The following is a 20,188-nucleotide window of genomic DNA, read 5'->3' as shown; positions in this document are numbered from 1 at the left end:
AAACTCTGTGGCCACTTTATTAGATACATCTGCACACCTGCTCATTAATGTAAGCATCTAATCAGCCAGCTATCTGGCAGCAAATCAACCCATAAAAGTATGCAGACATGGTTAAAAAGCTTGTGACCAATGATCAGAATGTGGAAATGTGATATAACTGACTTTGACCATGGAATGATTGTTGAGGCCAGATGGGATGGTTTGAATGTCTCAGGAAAGGCTGATCTCCTGGGATTTTTGTGCACAAAACACCCAGTGAGCAGCAGTACTGTGGGTAAAAGTGCCTTGTTAATGGAAGAGATTGGTTCAAGTTGACAGGAAGGGAACAGTAACTCAAATAAGCATGTGTTACAACAGTGGTGTGCAGAAGAGCATCTCTAAATGAACAACACATTGAATGTTGAAATGGATGGACTACAGCAGCAGAAGAACACAAACGTACACTAAATACATACAGGAATTACCTAATAATGTGGCCACTGAGTGTATATTCTACTACATATGTAAGTGTGTCATTTCTAGAAGAGTTGATATTGGCTTCATTGATAGAGACATTTTAGAATTTGAAAGCATAATGAGATTTATTTTTATTCATATCAGAGACACCAAAGGGAGTTCTTATTGATTAGTTTTAATAGCAGGGCTTGTTATTCTATTGAGATAAATTACTTGAATGTATAGAATAAAAGGATAGTGTAACATATTTTCCAGAAGACTCAATCAAGAGAAATAAAACAATAACTGAATTTTGCTTCAGATATTATTTTAAATCGATAAAGCTTCATTTATATTTGAGAATAATTAATGCAAGTGGAAACTGATAACATTTTATTCAACATAATTCAGTAAAAAAGGCAAATTAATATTTCTATTTTAGGTTGTTATAGAGGAGAGATTATTACTACTTGTCAAATAAATAGTGGAGTATTATTGAAAACTTCAGCCTTGGGGAATTTCAGTCAGTGAACTGACTTCACTGTAGTCCTCTGATCAAAGAACAGGTACTAAGAAACACAACTATTAGAAGTCAATTATCTTTACAAATTATAGTACTGTGTAAAAAAAATCTGTAAAGCAAAGATGCTTTCAAAAATAATGAAAAGTTTCTAATATCAAAAAAATTACAATGAAAAGCAGTAAACAGTAAGAAACTAAATCAAATCAATATGTGGTGTGACCTCCTTTTGCCTTTAAAACTACATCAGTTCTCTTGGGTACACTGTCATACAGTAGTGGTTACACCACTAGTCCCCAGCAGCCATGAATAGGCCCCATTATTCTGATTCGTTTCCTCCTGCCAATCAGACATCCATGCTAGTATCGTCCTGTGATACTATGGGCTCTTATCTTGTTAAGCAGCCTCATGTGCACCACATTGTCAAAGACCTTCTGAAAATCCACGTAAACGACATGCACTGACTCTCCTTTGTCTATCCTGCTCAAAGAATTCAAACAGATTTGTCAGGCTATATTTCCCCTTAAGGAAACTGCAGGTTTTCATAGATAAAATGGCAGAGGCATTTTATGTTAAAGAGAAACTGCAAAACTCCTCTACTGTCAACCAAAACATTGAGCATAAAGTGCAGTAAAAACTTCGCATCGTTACGTCAGACCAGCCTCTTAAAGTGAAGAAAAATTAAGTGAAGTAAATTAAGTGCACTCAATGTCGGTGTTTGTAAATTATGCATATGTTTCTACCAATTATATTAACCTCCTCAGGCCACCCCCTCCTCCCCAAGAATTCACTAAAACTGCTGCTGTGAGCCTGTGAGCTCAGATGAGCCAGCTGGCTTGGGTCCTACGTTCCCTGGGTGGAGGAGCAGCAGGTTCCTCTGGATCATCCTGTGGTGTGTTGACACGATCGTGGTCATGCTGTTACACCAGGGGCATGGCAGCGGATTCCTCCAAATCTTGGTAGGCTGCTATAAGGTGATCTACCAAAATACATTCAGGTTTACCTCTCCTATCTATGATAAAAGTCTTTTCTCTCCATTCCAAAACCTCATAAGTGAGCTTAAGGGGATGTTGGTGTGCATCATGGTGGATGAGAACGAACAAGGTGGAATGTAGGTCAACAGGAACCCAAGAGTGCTGTATGCTATGAAGGGAGGTAGGAATAGGTGCAGAGAATTGAGTTTACTGAAGAAGGCAACAAGGCGGTAGTGATGTTAGGAATAAAATCACGCGGCACTTGTAAAGGTTGTCCGCGTACCAACTCAGCCACAGATGATTGCAGGTTCTCGTTTCTGAGCCTCAGCAGGAACCAAGGGAGACGATCATGCTAACATTCATCAGTCAGGTAAGACCTCAGAGTGGTGAAATCACTCGCAGAGGCCATTGGGCTGTGGGTGATAAGCCCTGGTATGGCTTAACATCAAGGTTCTGGGCCATCTCAGCACAGAGGTTCGATGTAAAATGGGGACCGCAGTCAGAGTACCAAGCTGCTGAGCAAACCCGGCTGCTGATGAATGCCCGAGCCACGTCTGCGGCCATCATTGATGTTAGAGGGACGAACATTGCCACCTGGTGGTATGGTCTACCGTGATAAGGAGGTGCGTGAAACTGCGGGCGGGGGGTGGGGGGGAAGAGGTCCAACAAGGTCCATGTTGACACATGTCAAACCATCACTCAGGGATCTCAAAAGATGCCAATGGTGCCTGAACATGACGGTTAGTTTTTGTCCACTGGCCCTCAGCATGGGCTGCGATCCAATCATGCACGTCCTTTATTAAAGGCTGCACCACACTAACTTTAGCGCAACCAGTTTCCGTGAAGCCTTCCAGCCAAAAACAGGGAGCCATGAATGGAGTTAAAATCAGTCCGCCTCCAGTTTGCAGGCACAATGGGTGAAAACAACTAGTTGATACATCACACAGAAAGAAACCCCAGCTTCTCTGAACTTAATGTCAGCCACCTGCTATTCTGTAAGCTTGGGCCTCTGGGTCAGTAGCTTGGTCAGTTGTTATGCTGGCATAGTCAACCCCTACGTGTATGGCTTCAATGGAGGGCCCTGAGAGGCAATCGGCCACTGCATTATTCTTCCCCTCGCTATGTTCTATATCAGTTGTGCACTCTGATATGTAGGACACTTGACTTTGTTGCCATGCAGACTAAGGGTCTGATACTTTGGCCATCGTGCGCATGAGGGGGTTTGTGGTCAACAAACGCTGTGAAATGGCAACCCTCCAGTCAAAAACAGAAGTGGCAAACAGCCAGATAGAGACCAAGAATCTCTCAGTAAAAAGCGCTGTACTTCCTTTTAGAGGGAGGGAGCTGCTAGCTGGAGAAGGTGAGCGGCAGCCACACGCCCCCAGTCAACTGTTTGTGCACAGCGCCCACAGCACAGTCTGAAGCATCGGTAGCAACGGCTATGGGCAGTCAGCACGTCAGTAGGGTCATGTTGGAAACAGCTTGTTTGGTGTTGTTAAATGTTTTGGTCATGTCCGCTGACCAGTCAAGCACATGATGAGGGGTATTCCCTTTAAAGTCACATGCAGAGGGAGCGTAGATTCAGCAGCTCGCTGAACAAAGTAGTGATAGAACACCTCCGTACCTAAAACCGCTTGTAGTTTTTAAGTCGCTCAGGGAAATGGGAAATCCATAATATCGGCAACCATTATGGTGAAGCCAAGGGGCTGTTTATCCAGCATACAGTACTGAGTCTTTCCATATCGTCAAACTCAGCCTTCGCGGTTATCAGCTTTCTGGGTCCAGTCTGCACGCGCAGGCATGGATTGACGAGCCAGTTGTGGGTATATGGTTCTCGGCCCCATGTCTTGTGACTGTCATGGAGAATGACGGCTTGGTGAGGATAGGGACTTTGCTCAGCAGTCGAATAAACTCATATGCAGTGGTGCATGTGCTTGATGAAATCATTGTGGGGAACTTACTGAGGAGCAAGGTAATGGCCCAAAGTCCTTGTCATCCACAAGCTGGCTAACCGTCCTTGGGCACACAGGAAATCTGTGCCGAGCAAAGGTCTAGCCACTTTAGGCAGGACGACTTCCCATGTGTAACATTGCCCACTGAAGCAGAGCATCACTTGTCATGTCCAGTAAGTCTGGATCCTGCTGTCACTGGCGACCTCATCCCTCTTTGCCTTCTGATCCATGAGCAATTCTGGGAGCACACTCACTTGAGCACCTATATCACACAGGAAGCATCTCCCTGAAAGGGTGTCTATAATGAAAAGCAGATCACCCTGGCAGCTGGAAACCGCAGAGTTCACAGACCTCTGATGTCTTGATGCGCTGGCACTGTCAAAGTCGGCACTTCCTGGAGTTAGTTCCAAAGTCAGTGTGGTTAAAAGCACAGAACCAGCATTGTCTAATTTCGCAGCCATGGATGTGCGTGTGTTGGAGGCCCTGCAGACTGGGAAAGCAGGAGGAAGTAAGCACCTTTGCCTAGCTAATTGTAGACTATCAGCCATTTTAGCAAGCTCCCTCTAGTCCTTCACAGGTCTATTAGCGAGGGCTATGTGAAATTTATCAGGCATTAGCTGCGTAAAGAGTTCTTTAAAAATAAAACAAGAGTGGTGATTTCACAGGAGAGATGGGATGTGCTCCATTAACTCTGATGGCTTAGCATCCCTTAGGCTAGGCAAGGAGAGCAACTTTGACTCCAATATTCCAAAAATCTGTAATAGGTGAGTCTTCAGCATATGATAACTTTTACATTTAAGAGGTTGTTCAAGCAGACTCACTATTCTCGCTGCTGTGAAACTACTGAGTGATGCTACTACATTGCAATATTTGGCGTTATCGGTGGAGATTTCTCACAGCGTGAATTAGGCCTCAGCTTGTACAAACCAAGTGACAGCATTTTTACTCCCAAAACTCTGGCTGTTTCAAAGCATAAATAAAATGGCAGAGGGTTTTTAAATTTAAGGGAAATTGTAACAACTCCTTTTTTCTCAACTAAACACTGAACACAAAGTGCGGTAAAAACTCCATGTCATTACGTCATCATGCTCTTAAAGTGAACCCCAGCTCAATGTTGGTGGTTGTGAATTGTGCATATATTTTCACCCATTACATTATCCTACAAAACCATGCTGACTTTGTCTTACTTATTCATGTGCCTCCTAGTACCCCAAAACCTAATTTTTAATAATGGACTCTTAACATTTTTCCCAGCTACTGAAGTCAGGCTAATTGCCCTATGGTTTCCTTTCTTCTGCCTCCCTCCTTTCCAAAAGAGTGAAGTACATTTGCAATTTTCCTCTGGAACCATTCCAGAATATGGTGATTCTTAAAAGATTATTACGAATGCCTCTACAGTTTCCTCAGCAACCTCTATCAGAGGGTTGGAGTGCAGTTCATCTGGTCCAGGTGACATATCTACTTTGGACCTTTCAGTTTCTCAAGCACCTTCTCCTTAGAAATAGCAACTGCACTCACTTCTGCCCCCGTCACTTTCAAATTTCAGGCTTACATATATTCTATGTATTGCACTGTACTGTGGCTGCAAAGCAACACATTTCACGATGTATGTCAGTGACAATAAACCCGATTCTGATCCAGATCAGCCGAGCTATCATTCTTTTCTGAAACAATCACACTCCGATATGCCTGAGGTAATACATTTCTGTAACAGGACAAAAAAATCAATTGCTACTTTTCAGTGCAACCCTTTCCTCCTGCAAACAGCTTGCACATGACTCACTAACCCGAACCCACAGAGTCATGGGGAAAACATACAAACTCCTTACAGACAGCGGTAGGAATCGAACCCCAATTTTCCTCTCACAGACACTGCAAAGTGTTACACTAACCATTATGCCACCATGACGCTCTTGCTTTTAATCCAGCATATTTCCTCTAAATATTTCTGCAAACAGCAGAACTCATTTGTACAACAGCAGTTTGTGTGCAGTGCAACTACTGGGCAACAACTGGGGTCCCAGCACTGAGAGGTACCACAAGGCTCAGTGCTGGGACCCCAGTTGTTTACAATATATATTAATGATTTAGACGAGGGAATTAAATTTAGCATCTCCAAGTTTGCGGATAATACGAAGCTGGGCGGCAGTGTTAGCTGTGAGGAGGATGCTAAGAGGATGCAGGGTGACTTGGATAGGTTGGGTGAGTGGGCAAATTCATGGCAGATGCAATTTAATGTGGATAAATGTGAGGTTATCCACTTCGGTTGCACGAACAGGAAAACAGATTATTATCTGAACGGTAGCTGATTAGGAAAAGGGGAGATGCAACGAGACCTGGGTGTCATTGTACACCAGTCATTGAAGGTGGGCATGCAGGTACAGCAGGCAGTGAAAAAGGGAAATGGTATGTTGGCATTCTTAGCAAAAGGATTTGAGTACAGGATCTGGGAGGTTCTACTGCAGTTGTACAAGGTCTTGGTGAGACCGCACCGAGAATATTGTGTGCAGTTTTGGTCCCCTAATCTGAGGAAAGACATTCTTGCCATAGAGGGAGTACAGAGAAGGTTCACCAGATTGATTCCTGGGATGACAGGACTTTCATATGAAGAAAGTCTGGATCGACTAGGCTTATACTCACTGGAATTTAGAAGATTGAGGGGGGATCTTATTGAAATGTATAAAATTCTAAAGGGATTGGACAGGCTAGATGCAGGAAAATTGTTTCCGATGTTGGGGAAGTCCAGAACGAGGGGTCGCAGTTTAAGGATAAAGGGGAAGCATTTTAGGACCGAGACGAGGAAAAACACAGAGAGTGGTGAATCTGTGGAATTCTCTGCCACAGGAAACAGTTGAGGCTGGTTCATTGGCTATATTTAAGAGGAAATTAGATATGGCCCTTGTGGCTAAAGGGATCGGGGGGTATGGAGAGAAAGTAGGTACAGGGTTCTGAGTTGGATGATCAGCCATGATCATACTGAATGGCGGTGCAGGCTCAAAGGACCAAATGGCCTACTCCTGCACCTATTTTCTATGTTTCTATGTTTCCATATTACTAGAACGCTGATTTGAAGTAAATTTCCCACCATTCACTACAGATGACAAGTCTATTTAAATATTGCTCTCGATGCTGCTATTATCCAGATTTAGGTCAATATAGGTCTGCCATCATGTTTATTAAACTCTAGATTTAATGATTTTCTCCACGCAAAAAACAACGTTCGTGATACAAATACTGAGTTCTTCCAGCATTCTGTTCTTTGTTCTAGGCTTCAGCAGTCTCATTTGTCTTCAGACTATAACTGAATACATTGGGGACACATTGTTAAATTCTGTATTTTGATTTTAAACTCATCATTACATTTGACTAAATTCCACTTTTTCATGATTTCTCCATGTAGAAAGCATTGGTCATGATGCAAACGAAGTTTAATTTGGCAAGTGTGGATCCAGAGAAGCTAGATTTTTTGCTCGTTGGGATTTCAATATTTGGCTGATTTGCCAGTTAACTTGATTCTACCCAATTCTCTTAATTTTATCAATGGTTTCGGATTTGTTATTGTGACTTTGAGTTGCTGCACTGGCTCCGACCCCAGCAATGACCTTAGCGTTATAACCATTAATTTACAATCAAAAAGTAAGTCCATAATTTATTTAGTAAGAAAATAAACTTTAATATAAATGATAAACGAATAGTTACACATACTTTAATAACCAGGTGAAGAAATGAATCTTTGAGAAAAAGCTTCAAAGAAATGTCTTAGGCAAGTTAATTTTGGGTTTTAAATCTCTGATCAAAGAGAGACCAACACTTAGTTTGAAAGTTTCAGGTGGGATGGTAGCGTAGTGCTCAACATAAGACTTTAGAGGGCTAACAACCCACATATACTTTCCTCCACTGGCTGGAAGAGTCTGTATATTTATTCTGTGACTGTTTGGATTTCCTCCAGGTGCTCTGCTTTCCTCCCACTTTCCAAAGACATATGGTTAGGGTTAGTGAGTTGTGGGCATGCTACCTTGGCACCAGATCAACGAGGATTGTCATTTCATCATAGAAAGCATAGAAACATAGAAAAACACAATACAGGCCTTTTGGCCCACAATGTTGAGCCCAACATGTCCCTACCTTAGAAATTACTAGGCTTACCCATAGCCCTCTATTTTTCTAAGCTCCATGTACCTATCCAAAAGTCTCTTAAAAGACCCTGTCATTTCCACCTCCAGCACCATTGCCGGAAGCCCATTCCACACACTCACCACCTTCTGAGTAAAAAACTTACCCCTGATGTCTCCTCTGTACCTACTCCCCAACCTTAAACCTGTGTCCTCTTGTGGCAACCATTTCAGCCCTGGGAAAAAACCTCTGACTATTTGCACAATCAATCCCTCTCATCATCTTATACACCTCTGTCAGGTCACCTCTCATCCTCCATCGCTCCAAGGAGAAAAGGCCAAGCTCACTCAACCTATTCTCATAAGGCATGCTCCCCAATCCAGGCAACATCCTTGTAAATCTCCTCTGCACCCTTTCGATGGTTTCCACATCCTTCCTGTAGTGAGTCGACCAGAACTGAGCACAGTACCCCTTCTTTTCCTTCGCTACATCAACGACTTCATTGGCACTGCCTCCTGCACACATACTAAGTTCGTTAACTTCATTAACTTTGCCTCCAACTTTCACCCTGCAGTCAAATTTACCTGGTCCATTTCCGACACCTCCCTCCCCTTTTTTGATCTTTCGGTCTCCATCTCTGGAGACGGCCTATCTACTGATATCTACTATAAGCCTACAGTCTCTTACAGCTACCTGGACTATTCCCTTTCCCACCCTGTGTCTTGCAAAAATGCTATCCCCTTCTCACAATTCCTCCACCTCCACTGCATCTGCTCTCAGGATGAGGCTTTTCATTCCAGGATGAAAGAGATGTCTTCCTTTTTTAAACAAAGGGGCTTCCCTTCATCCACCATCAACTCTGCTCTCAAACGCATCTCTCCCATTTCCTGCACATCTGCCCTCACCATTTCCACCCACCACCCCACTTGGGATAGGGTTCCCTTTGTCCTTACCTACCACCCCACCAGCATCCAGGTCCAACGTATTATTCTCCATAACTTCCGCCACCTCCAACGGGATCCCATTACCAAGCACATTTTTCCCTCCCCCCCACCCTTCTGCTTTTTGCAGGGATCGCTCCCTACGCGACTCCCTTGTCCACTCGTCCCCGCCCATCCCTTCCCACCGGTCTCCCTCCTGGCACTTATCCTTATAAACAGAACAAGTGCTACACCTGCCCTTACACTTCCTCCCTCACCACCATTCAGGGCCACAGGCAGTCCTTCCAGGTGAGGCGACACTTCACCTGTGAGTCGGCTGGTGTGGTATACTGTGTCCGGTGCTCCTGGTGTGGTCTTTTATATATTGGGAGACCATTTCGCTGAACACCTACGCTCGGTCCGCCAGAAAAGCAGGATCTCCCAGTGGCCACACATTTTAATTCCACGTTCCATTCCCATTCTGATATGTCTATCCATGGCCTCCTCTACTGTCAAAATGAATCCAAACTCAGATTGGAGGAACAACAACTTATATACCGGCTGGGTAGCCTCCAACCTGATGGCATGAACATTGACTTCTCTAACTTCTGTTAATGCCCCTCCTCCCCTTCTTACACCATCCCTGACAGTTGTTTGCCTGTTCTCCACCTCCGTCTGGCGTTCCCCCCCTCCTTTCTTTCTCCTGAGGCCTCCCGTCCCATGATCCTTTCCCTTCTCCAGCTCTGTATCACTTTTGCCAATCACCTTTCCAGCTCTTAGCTTCATCCTACCCCCTCCAGTCTTCTCCTATCATTTCGCATATCCCACTCCCCCCACTACTTTCAAATCTCTTACTATCTTTCCTTTCGGTTAGTCCTGATGAAGGGTCTCGGCCCAAAACGTCGACAGCGCTTCTCCCTATAGATGCTGCCTGGCCTGCTGTGTTCCACCAGCATTTTGTGTGTGTTATTGTTTGAATTTCCAGCATCTGCAGATTTCCTCGTATTTGCTCATTTTATTCTCCCCATTTTTCCATCAACTCCCCCCAAATTCTATCGTTCACCTACTCACTGGCTGCACCTTAAGAAAAGTTAACTAAAGTGCCAGTCTGCATATCTTTAGGGCTGATGGAGAAAATGAGAGCATCAAGAGGAAACCCAAAAGGAGACTATACAGCTCCTGGATCATTGTAACTCTAGATCTGTAGCTCTACCAACTGTGTGCTTGGCTACCTACTACTTACCAGAAGACCATAAGACAGAGGAGCAGAACTAGGCCATTTGGCCCATCGAGTCCACTCTGCCATTTTACCTTGGCTGATCCATTTCCTTCTCAACCCCATTCTCCAGCCTTCTCCTCATAACTGACTAACCAAGAACCTATCAACCTCCACCTTAAATGCACCCAATGACTTGGTCTCCACAGACACCTGTGGCAACGAATTTCACAGATTCACTACTGTCTGGTTAAAGAAATTCCTCCTCACCTCCATTCTAAATGGATATCCCTCTATCTGAGGCTGTGCCTTCTGGTCTTTGACTCCCATAAGAACATAAGCAGATAAGAATGTAAAAAATAGGAGCAGGAGTAGGCTATCTGGCCCATTGAGCCTGCTCTGCCATTCAATAAGATGATGGCTGATCTGGCCATGGACTCTCCTCCACCTAGCTGCCTTTTCCCCAGAACCCTTAATTCCCCCTACTATGCAAAAATCTATCCAACCTTGTCTTAAATATATTTCCTGAGGTAGCCTCCACTGCTTCACTGGGCAGAGAATTCCACAGATTCACCACTCTCTGGGAAAAGCAGTTCCTCCTCATCTCCCTCCTAAATCTACTTCCCTGAATCTTCGTTATGTCTCTTACATAACTATGTCTCTTAGTTGTAGTCTCACCTATCAGTGTAAACAACTTTCCTGCCTCCATCTTACTTATCTCTTTCATAGTTTTATGTTTTTATAAGACTCCTCTCATTCTTCTGAATTCCAGCGAGTACCGTCTCTCCTCATAGTCTAACCCCTCATCTCTGGAACCATCTCCCCCAGCATAGGAAACATCCTCTCCACATCTACTCTACTAAGGCCCTTCAACGTTCAATATATTTTAGTGAGGTCCCCCTCATTCTTCTGAATTCCAGTGAATACAGGCCCAGAGACACTAGAATCTCTCCATATGACAATTCTTCCAATCCTGGAATCATTTTTATGAACCTCCTTTGAATATTCTCCAATGTCAGCACATCCTTTCTTAGATAAGGGGCCCAAAACTGCTCACAATACTCCAAGACAGGCTTCACCAGTGCTTAATTGAGCCTCAGCATTACATCCTCGCTTTTGTATTCTAGTCCTCTTGAAATTAATGCTTACGTTGTATTTGCCTTCCTCACCACCAATTCAAACCTGCAAATTAACCCTTAAGAAATCCAGCCCGAGCATGAGTATTCAATCCACAATGATCCATATATCTGCTATTTTCATATTTCATAGTTCTTCCAGATGTAGAAGGAGACCATTCTTCCCATCAAGTCCATGGAAATTATCAGACCAATCCTGTTAATCTCACAAGGCCATCTAATTCCCTATAAACTATTCTGTTCACAAATAAAATAGACACAATAAGAATTCCTGATGTAGCCACTTCAAACATCACAAAGGACCCATTATTTTGGATTGAACACCGAGTAGTATTTTGTGTAAGGTTAGGATTACTTTTCCATAGACCTCGACTAGTATTTATGCCAAGAACCAAATCTCAAATAAGAATTGCATGTGAGTATTAGTTTCATAGAGGTTGGAAATAGTCTGCTGAACTCAACCGGTCAATGCTGACCAATGATCACCCATCTGTGATCCCACCTTTCAGTATTTAACCCAGGACTTTTAATGTCCAGGCAATTCAAATACTCATCTAGACACCTCCTTAATGCTCTTAGTGGCTCTGCTTCCACCACTCTGCCCCGTAGTGCATCCTAGGTGTTCATCACTCTTGGCGAAAAAGCTTCCCCTCAAATCCCTTCTAAATCTCTTACACAAATCTATGTCTTATCCACCTCCAAACGGGGAAAACTTTCCAGCAGTCTGTCCTTTCTATACTGTTCATAATGTTAATTACAGTGGATTCCAGTTTATTGGGACATATTGGGATCAGTTATTTTGGCTCAATAAAGTGGTTGCCCAAATTAGCTGAAGTTTCATGGAAATAGTATAAAAAAGACAAACTGCCATACACCTGAGTAAAAATTTATGTATTTAAATGAAATACAGAGCAAGTTAGAAGACTATCAATACCTCTACAGTACTATAAACTGTGCATTAGTTTCTAATAGTTTTCATGGGAGGAATTCATCTAGTGTATGTTGTGGTGTTCTTATGATTTTTTGTAAACGAAGTTAGCTCCAGTGGACAGAGCAAGTGAGATCTACAATGTGATCCAATGGCCAAGAAGGCAGTTCTGCAATGCTCCATGGAGAGCAAAGGGCATGACGTGACACAGAGGAAGTTATGGTCAACTCTGCAACCAAGGAAGATCCCAGTTGTGAATAATACCACTGGATCAGGACTTCTAAAGTTGAGAGAGTGGAACTGCTGCAGTGAAACAGCTTTTTCACTTTAAAAACCCCTGCACAGCTTTCCCTGTCATCATTGGATATGTACAACCACTACCAAATGAACAAAATCAGCGTAGCCACCTAGGACTGCCTTCATAGAATGCTACTGATGATTGTATTCTGAAAATCTTCATTCTCATTGTCTCATTCAAGATGTTTGTCAATACCTTCAAATTCTTCATAGTTCCCAAATTATTGAAGTGGTGAAACCCTTTTATTTTCACTCCCAGCTGTTTCTGACATCTCAAAACCTGGGTTAGGACACATACAGCAAACGGCAACACTGAACAATGCTGATGAACTGAAAGACCTTGAGGTTCAATCTATTATCTTCTGGAAGTGTCAATATGGACAACAGAGTGGTAAAAAGGCATAGGGCATGTGTGCTCTTGTAGATCAGGGCATTGAATATAAAGATTTGGGACATTATGTTGAATATTTACAGTACTCTGGTTTATCTGGTTGGTGTTGAATTCCAAGAGAGAGAATTTGTTGAAAGTCTTTGACTTGGATTTTTAGGGTAGCACCTGGTTGAGCCCACTAGAGGAAAGGCAATTCTGGACTGGGTGTTGTGCAATGAACCAGATTTGATTAGGGAGCTTAAGGTAAAGGAACCCTTAGGAGTCAGTGATCATAATGTGATAGAATTCACCCTGTAGTTTGAGAGGGAGAAGATAAAGTTAGATGTATTAGTATTACAGTGGAGTAAGGGGAATTACACACTCATGAGAGAGGAACTGGCCAAACTTGGATGGATGAAGACAGGACAGCAATAGCTGGAGTTTGTGGGGCCAATGATGAAGGGGCAGGATGAAAACATCTCAAAGACCAAGAGGTATTGTAAAGGGAGGATGAGGCCCCCATAGCTGACAAGGGAAGTCAAAGACAGAATAAAAGTAAATGAGAGGGCATATCACAGAGCAAATATTAGTGGGAAGTTAGAGGATTGGGATACTTTTAAAAATCAACCGAAGGCAACTAAAAAATAAATAAGGAGAAATAAGATGAAATGTGAAGGTAAGTTAGCCAAAAATACAAAAGAGGATACCAAAAGTTCTTTCATATATATATATAAAGAGTAAAAGAGAGATGAGAGTGGACATTAAACAGCTAAAAAATGATGCTGGAGAAATAGTAATGGGGGACAAAGTAATAATGGACAAACTTAATAAATATTTTGTGTCAGTCTTCACTGTGGTAGATAGGTCCCCAAGACCAGATGGACAACACTCCAGGGTTTTGAAAGAGATAGCTGAAGAGATTGTGGAGGCATTAGTAATGATTATGGAATGGTTCTGGAGAACTGGAAATTGAAAATGTCGGTGTACTCTGTAAGAAGTGAGGGAGGCAGAAGAAAAGAAATTATAGGCAAGTTAGCCTGACTTCAGTGTTTGGGACGATGTTGGTGTTTATTATTAAGGATGAGGTTTCAGGGTACTTGGGAGTGATATGATAAAACAGGTCAAAGTCAGCACTGTTTCCATAAGGGTAAATCTTGTCTGACTAATCTGTTGGAATTATTTGAGAAAATAACAAGTAGATTAGCAAAAGAGAGTCAGTGGATGTTGTTTACTTGGAAGTGAGTTTGCTTAATAAGAGCCATGGTATTACAGTAAAGCTACTACCATAGATAGAAGAGTTGCTGACTGGCAGGAGGCAAAGAAGCAGCAGATGGAATATCGTGTCAGGAATTGTATGGTCATGCACTCTGGTAAAAGGAAAAAAGGCACACACTATTTTTGAAGTAGATTTAAAATTAAAAAGCTGCAAAGGGAAATGAAAGTACATATACAGGATTACCTAGAGGTTAACTTGGCTCTGAATCGATGGCAAAGAAGGCAAATGCAATGTTAAGATTCATTAGAAGCAGACAAACAGCAAGGATTTGATGCTGAAGCTTTATAAGGCATTGGCCAGACCGCACATGGAATATTGTCAGCAGTTTTGGACCCTCTTATCTACAAAATGATGTACTGGCATTGGAGAGGACTAGAGCAGGCTAATGAGAATGATCCCAGGAAGGAAAGGGTTAACATATAGGAGCATTTGATTGCTCTGGGCCTGTACTCCCTGGAGTTTAGCAGAATGAGTGGGATCTCATTGCAACCTAGCATATTTTGAAACGCCTAGTTAGAGAGGATATTCCCTATCGTGGGTGAGTCTAGGACCAAAGGGCACAATCATAGAAGAGGGGGATATCCATTTAGAACAGAAATTAGGAGGAATTTATTCAACCAGAGGGTGATGTATCTGTGGAATTCATTGCCACGGTTGACTATGGAGGCTGGGTCATTGAATATATTTAAAGCGGAGGTTGACAGGTTCTTGATTCATCAGGGTGTCAAAGGTTAGGGGGAGAATGCAAGAGAAAGAGGTTGAGAGGGATAATAAATTAACAAGGATGGAAAGGTGGAGCAGGCTCGATGGGCTGAGTGGCCCAACTCTGCTGCTATGTCGTATGGTCTCATTGTCTTATTGACTGGACTTGGAGTATTGTGTACAGTCTGGTTGCCACCCTACAGGAATGGCATGGACACAGTGGAGATTCACCAAGATGTTGCCTGGACTGAAGGACTATAGATATAGGGAGAGGTTGGACTGGTGGCTGAGAGGTAACTTTTCTACAAGTTCAAAGTAAATTTATTTTGAAAGTAAATATATGTCAATATACACTCAGAATCAGAATCAGAATCAGGTTTATTATCACCAGCATGCGTAATGAATTTGTTCACTGAGCAGCAGCAGTTCAATGCAATACATAATCTAGAAGAAGAATAATAAATTAATCAATCAATTACAGTATACATATATTGAATAGATTAAAAATCATGCAAGAACAGAAATAATATTGTACATTTAAAAAAAGTGAGGTCGTGCTCACGGGTTCAATGTCCATTTAGGAATCGGATGGCAGAGGGGAAGAAGCTGTTCTTGAGTCGCTGAATATGTACCTTCAGGCTTCTGAGATTCATTTTCTTGAAGGTATTCACAGTAAAAACAAGAAACACAATAGAATCAATGAAGGACCACACCCAACAGGACAAACAGCCAATGTGCAAAGATAACAAACTGTGCAAATACAAAAATACTAAATAAATCAGCAATAAATGTCATGGACATGAGACGAAGGTGAAAGTGAGTCCATGGGTTGTGAGATCATTTCAGTGATGGGGCAAGTGAAGTTATCCCAACTGGTTCAAAAGCATGCTGGTTGAGGGTTAATAACTATTCCTTAACCTAGTGGTGTGGGTCCTGAGGCTCTTGTACCTTCTTTCTGATGGGAGCAGCAAGAAGGGAGCGTGGCCTGGATGGTGGGGTCCTAGAAGGTGGATGCTGCTTTCCTGCAACAGCACTCCATGTAGATGTGCTCAGTGGTTGGAAGGGCAGTATCCACTAAGTTTTGTAGGCTCCTCCATTCAGGAGCATAAGTGTTTCCATACCAGGCTGTGATGCAATCAGTCAATATACTCTCCACTATACATCTATAGAAGTTTATCAAACATGCCAAATCTTTGCAAACTTCTATGATAGTGGCGGTGCTGGCGTGCTTTCTTTATAACAACAGCTATGTGCTGGACCCAGGAGAACTCCTCTGAAGTGATTATACTGAGGAACTTAAAGTTGCTGTCCCTCTCCACCTCTGATCGTCAGATGAGGACCTCTGGTTTCCTCCTCCTGAAGACAATAATAAGCTTCTTGGCCTTGTCGTACTGTATGAGATGATGTTGTTGGGGCACCATTCAGCCAGGTTTTCAATCTCCTTCCTACCACCTTTGATTCTTCACCACCTTTGATTAAATCAATGAGAATGATGTCATCAGCAAACTAAAGTATGGAATTGGAGCTGTAATTAGCCTCGCAGTCATAAGTGTAAAGCTAGTAGAGCAGGGGGCTAGGCACACACCCTTGTGATGTACCCGAACTGATGGAGATTGTGGAGGGGATTTTGTTGTTAATCCGAACTGATTGAAGTCTGCAAGTGAAGAAATCGAGAATCCAGCTGCTCAAAGGGGTATAGAGGCCAAGGTCTTGGAGCATATTGATTAGTTTGGAGGGGATGATGGTATAGAATGCTGATCTGTAGTCAATGAACAGCATCCTGATGTACGCATCTCCACTGTCCATGTGTTCCATGGTTGAGTGAAGAGCCAATGAAATGGCTCCTCCTGTTGCCTTGTTGTGATGGTAGGAAAATTGGAGCAGGTCAAAGTCACTTCTCGGGCAGGAGATGACATATTTCATCATCAACCTCTCAAAGCACTTCAGCACCGTGGATGTAAGTGCTACAGACACTTGAGGCAAGTTGCCACATTCTTCTTAGACACCGGTATAATTAAAGCCTTCTTGAAGCAGGTGGGTACTCCGACAGCCAAAGCGAGAAGTTAAAGATATTGGAGAACACTCCGGCCAGTTGATCAGATCAGGTCTTCAGTACTCAGCCAAGTACTCTGTCTGGGCCAGATGCTTCCCGTGGATCAACCTCCTGAAGGATACTTTCACGTCAGCCTCAAAGACTGAAATAACAGGGTCATTGGGGCCAATGGGAGTTAGTTTGTGAAGTTTCTTCCATGTTTTGATGGTCAAAGGGAGCATAAAAAGGCCTGTTTTTTGGGAGCAAGGCCTGTTGTCAGCAATGTCACTTGGTTTCACTTTGTGTGAGGTGGCTGTTTTTATAAAATCCGTGACAACTGTGGTGTATTAATTCAGATCCTCTGATGAATCCTTAAACACAGCCCAATCCACCAATTCGAAGCAATTCCACAGCTGCTCCTCTGTCTCCTGTAACCGCATCTTTGTTGCTCTGATGTCTGGTGCCTTGCTCTTTAGCCTCTGCCTGTATATAGCTAGGAAGAGGACAGCCAAGTGATCAGATTTCCTGAAATACACCCTGAGCATGGAACGGTAGGCATTCCTAATCATGGTATAGTAGTGGTCAAGCATGTTCGGACCCCTGGTGCTGTAGGTGATATGTTGTCCAGATTGATAAAGTACTTAGTAAGTGAGTGCTCCAGCATTGACCTCCTTGATCAACCATAGGTCACAGGCTTTAATTGCAAAGACAACCCCTTATCCCCTATTACCCAACTAATTTTAAATCCAATGCGCTAAATTGCCCTGGATTAGATAGGTTCCTCCCATGCAGGACCTTACTAAAGCCCACATAGAAAACATCAACTGCAATATCCTCATCAACATACTAAATTATCTCTTCCAAAATTTCAAATTAGGAATGCCAATTTGACTAAGCCATTTTAACTGTCCTTGAAAAATCCCCAAATCTCCAAGTGCAGGTTAATCTTGATATAAAAATCCAGGAAGATGATGATGTACTTGGACACATTGACCAAACCAGGCCCAATCAAAGGTGCATTTGTTTGTCCCTTATGTCTTTCTCACAATTGCAAGTTAGTGCTGGATGGTACTAATGTAAGTACTGCAGTACTATCCCATCAGTGAGTTGCTCAATAGTGATGGAGCTGGATTTATTGCGTGCAGTTGTTGTGTTTACGCCACGTTGCCAATAAATTTAGCGAGTGATTGTCTTGTATGTTTTTACTGGTATCACAGACCAGATGGACATTGGTAATTCACAATGCCGCATGTCCGGTTCACTGGTTCATTGGCAAATTCAATGGCTTGGGAGCTGCGTTGCCATTGACTAGGAGACAAGATACCGACATGCTCTGCGAGAGTCTCTGCAGTACACACTAGATTCCTTGCAGGGTAGGGAGTTGGCCACTCCTGTTGGTCCTGCCCTCCAGTGTTCACCCAGAGGATGAACTAGCTTGACCAGGACTATCTACAGTCATGCCACTTAGTTACTGGGTCTATATTTGATTTTCTTTCTGACTGTATGTTTTTTTCTGAAATCATAACCATTTTTGCTATTTATACTTTGTGCTGTTGGTAATGTGTTTCGTACTTTGGTCCTGAAAGAACGCTGTTTCATTTGGCTATATTCATGTACTGTTGAATGATAATTAAACTTGAACTTGAATTTGAAGAGACTGAAGGCACTGGAATCTGGAGCAATGATAGTGTGCCACAGAAACCCAGTGAGCCAAGCAGCATCTGTGAAGAACAAAGAATTATCAACATTTCAGGTTGAAACCTTGCATCACAACTGAGATTAACCTACAGTAACACATGCAAAATCCTGGAGAAACTCAGCAGGTCAGGTTGCATCTATGGAGCAGCATAAAGAGCTAATGTTTCAGGAAGAAACCTTGCATCAGGACGGTGAAAGAAGTCAGAATAAGCAGGTGGAGGCAGGGCAAGGAGTACAAGCCAGAAGGTGATAGGTGAAAGCAGGTGAGGGGGGACGTAGATGGGTGGGGAAGAGGAGATGAAATGAGAGCTGGGAGGTGATAAGTGGAAAAAGTGAATGGCTGAAGAAGAAGCATCTGCAGGAACTCCTGTGTTTCAGATTAATCAGTTTCCTCAGAATGTTACCAGACAATCAGATGCTGCTTTCAATTAACGCTTCAAAGTGGAGATGATTCAGCAGGGAATTTATCTCATCAAGTTCCATTCTGAAAATACTTGTTTTTCAAATAAGTAGCACTGATAAATAAACAGTACTATGCGTATGAATTTTTAGACTATCTTTCTTTCTTCTTATCGTTTCGTAAGTATAACTTTTACAATGTTTAATTTCCCACTCATAACAGAAAATATGGCTATTTGCTTTTCTTTGCAGGTATGTCGCACAACCAGCAGTGGAATGTAGGAACTACATTCAGCAGGGTGGCTATAACGTTGGATGTAATTTCTCAGCCAGTGACATTATACAATTCAAAGACTTCCACGTTTTCATAAATGGATCCAGTGATTCAGGAAACGTTACAACAAAAAACGGAAAGTTTCAGCTTCAAGACCAGGGTAAGAGTATTTGTTAACGAAACTCTGGCTGAGATTGGTAAAGCCAAAATCACAATCTTTAGGGAAGATTATTCCATTTATTTATATTAATGTCCAGTGACTGAAGAAGTGTCAAAAAAATTTCCAGCTCAGGTCAATGCTGAGAGAACTCAGAACTAGTAAAACACTGGGAGCTAGTGATGTCAGTGTAGGTTAACAGATGAGCTTCCATAAAGAACTTAGGTCCTGGCAGTTGGGAATGGTGCAGTTAAAGATATTGTAGATTGAGTTAGTTGGGCATATAACTCATAAATCTTCAAAAGTGATCATAGATTCCAAGATGGTGGCGCGACACAGCTTACAGCGGCCACTCCGGAGCTGATTATCTGCTATTTGTGTAGTGGGGTGCCGTGCGCAATCATAATCGATTGAAAACGGATGTGGGAGCATGGAAAAACTTTTGGAAATCTCCAGGAAGACCTTCTTTGTTGCTGCTGCTGCTGTGAGGTCCGGGATTCTGCCGGTAAGAACAGGCCCCCAGTCCTTGGTGTTGTGTTACCGATGGCCATTGGAGGGGCCGTCTTAATACGCTTGTCAGAGGATGGTGCACGGAGAAGCTGTGCCGGAGGTTCGACGGACTCGGAGTTCACTGCGGTCAGGTCGCTTTCGGTGTGTGCTGGCTCTGCGAGGCTGGGTTCAACAGAGTGTTGGTTGTGCGCTGCATCTGCGAGGCTGAGTCGGGCAGTGCCATGGAAGTTCATAGCGGGGGTATTACCTTCTACCGCCGGCGTGGGATGGCGAGTCTGT

General features: G+C 42.9%; 1 protein-coding gene across 2 annotated transcripts in view; it reads left to right on the top strand.

Annotated features, from left to right (window-relative positions):
• Positions 1-20,188, top strand: part of LOC132397709 (cytokine receptor common subunit gamma-like) — a 56,255-nt gene that overhangs the window by 9,120 nt on the left and 26,947 nt on the right. For both annotated transcript variants that reach the window (XM_059976481.1, XM_059976480.1), the window contains exon 3: positions 19,221-19,402. In XM_059976481.1, the coding sequence (XP_059832464.1) occupies positions 19,221-19,402 (182 nt within the window). The remainder of the gene's footprint in view (positions 1-19,220; positions 19,403-20,188) is intronic.

Source organism: Hypanus sabinus, chromosome 8 (assembly GCF_030144855.1).
Source record: "Hypanus sabinus isolate sHypSab1 chromosome 8, sHypSab1.hap1, whole genome shotgun sequence".
Taxonomy (NCBI): Eukaryota; Metazoa; Chordata; class Chondrichthyes; order Myliobatiformes; family Dasyatidae; genus Hypanus; species Hypanus sabinus.
This window is presented reverse-complemented; position numbering and strand designations above follow the sequence as displayed.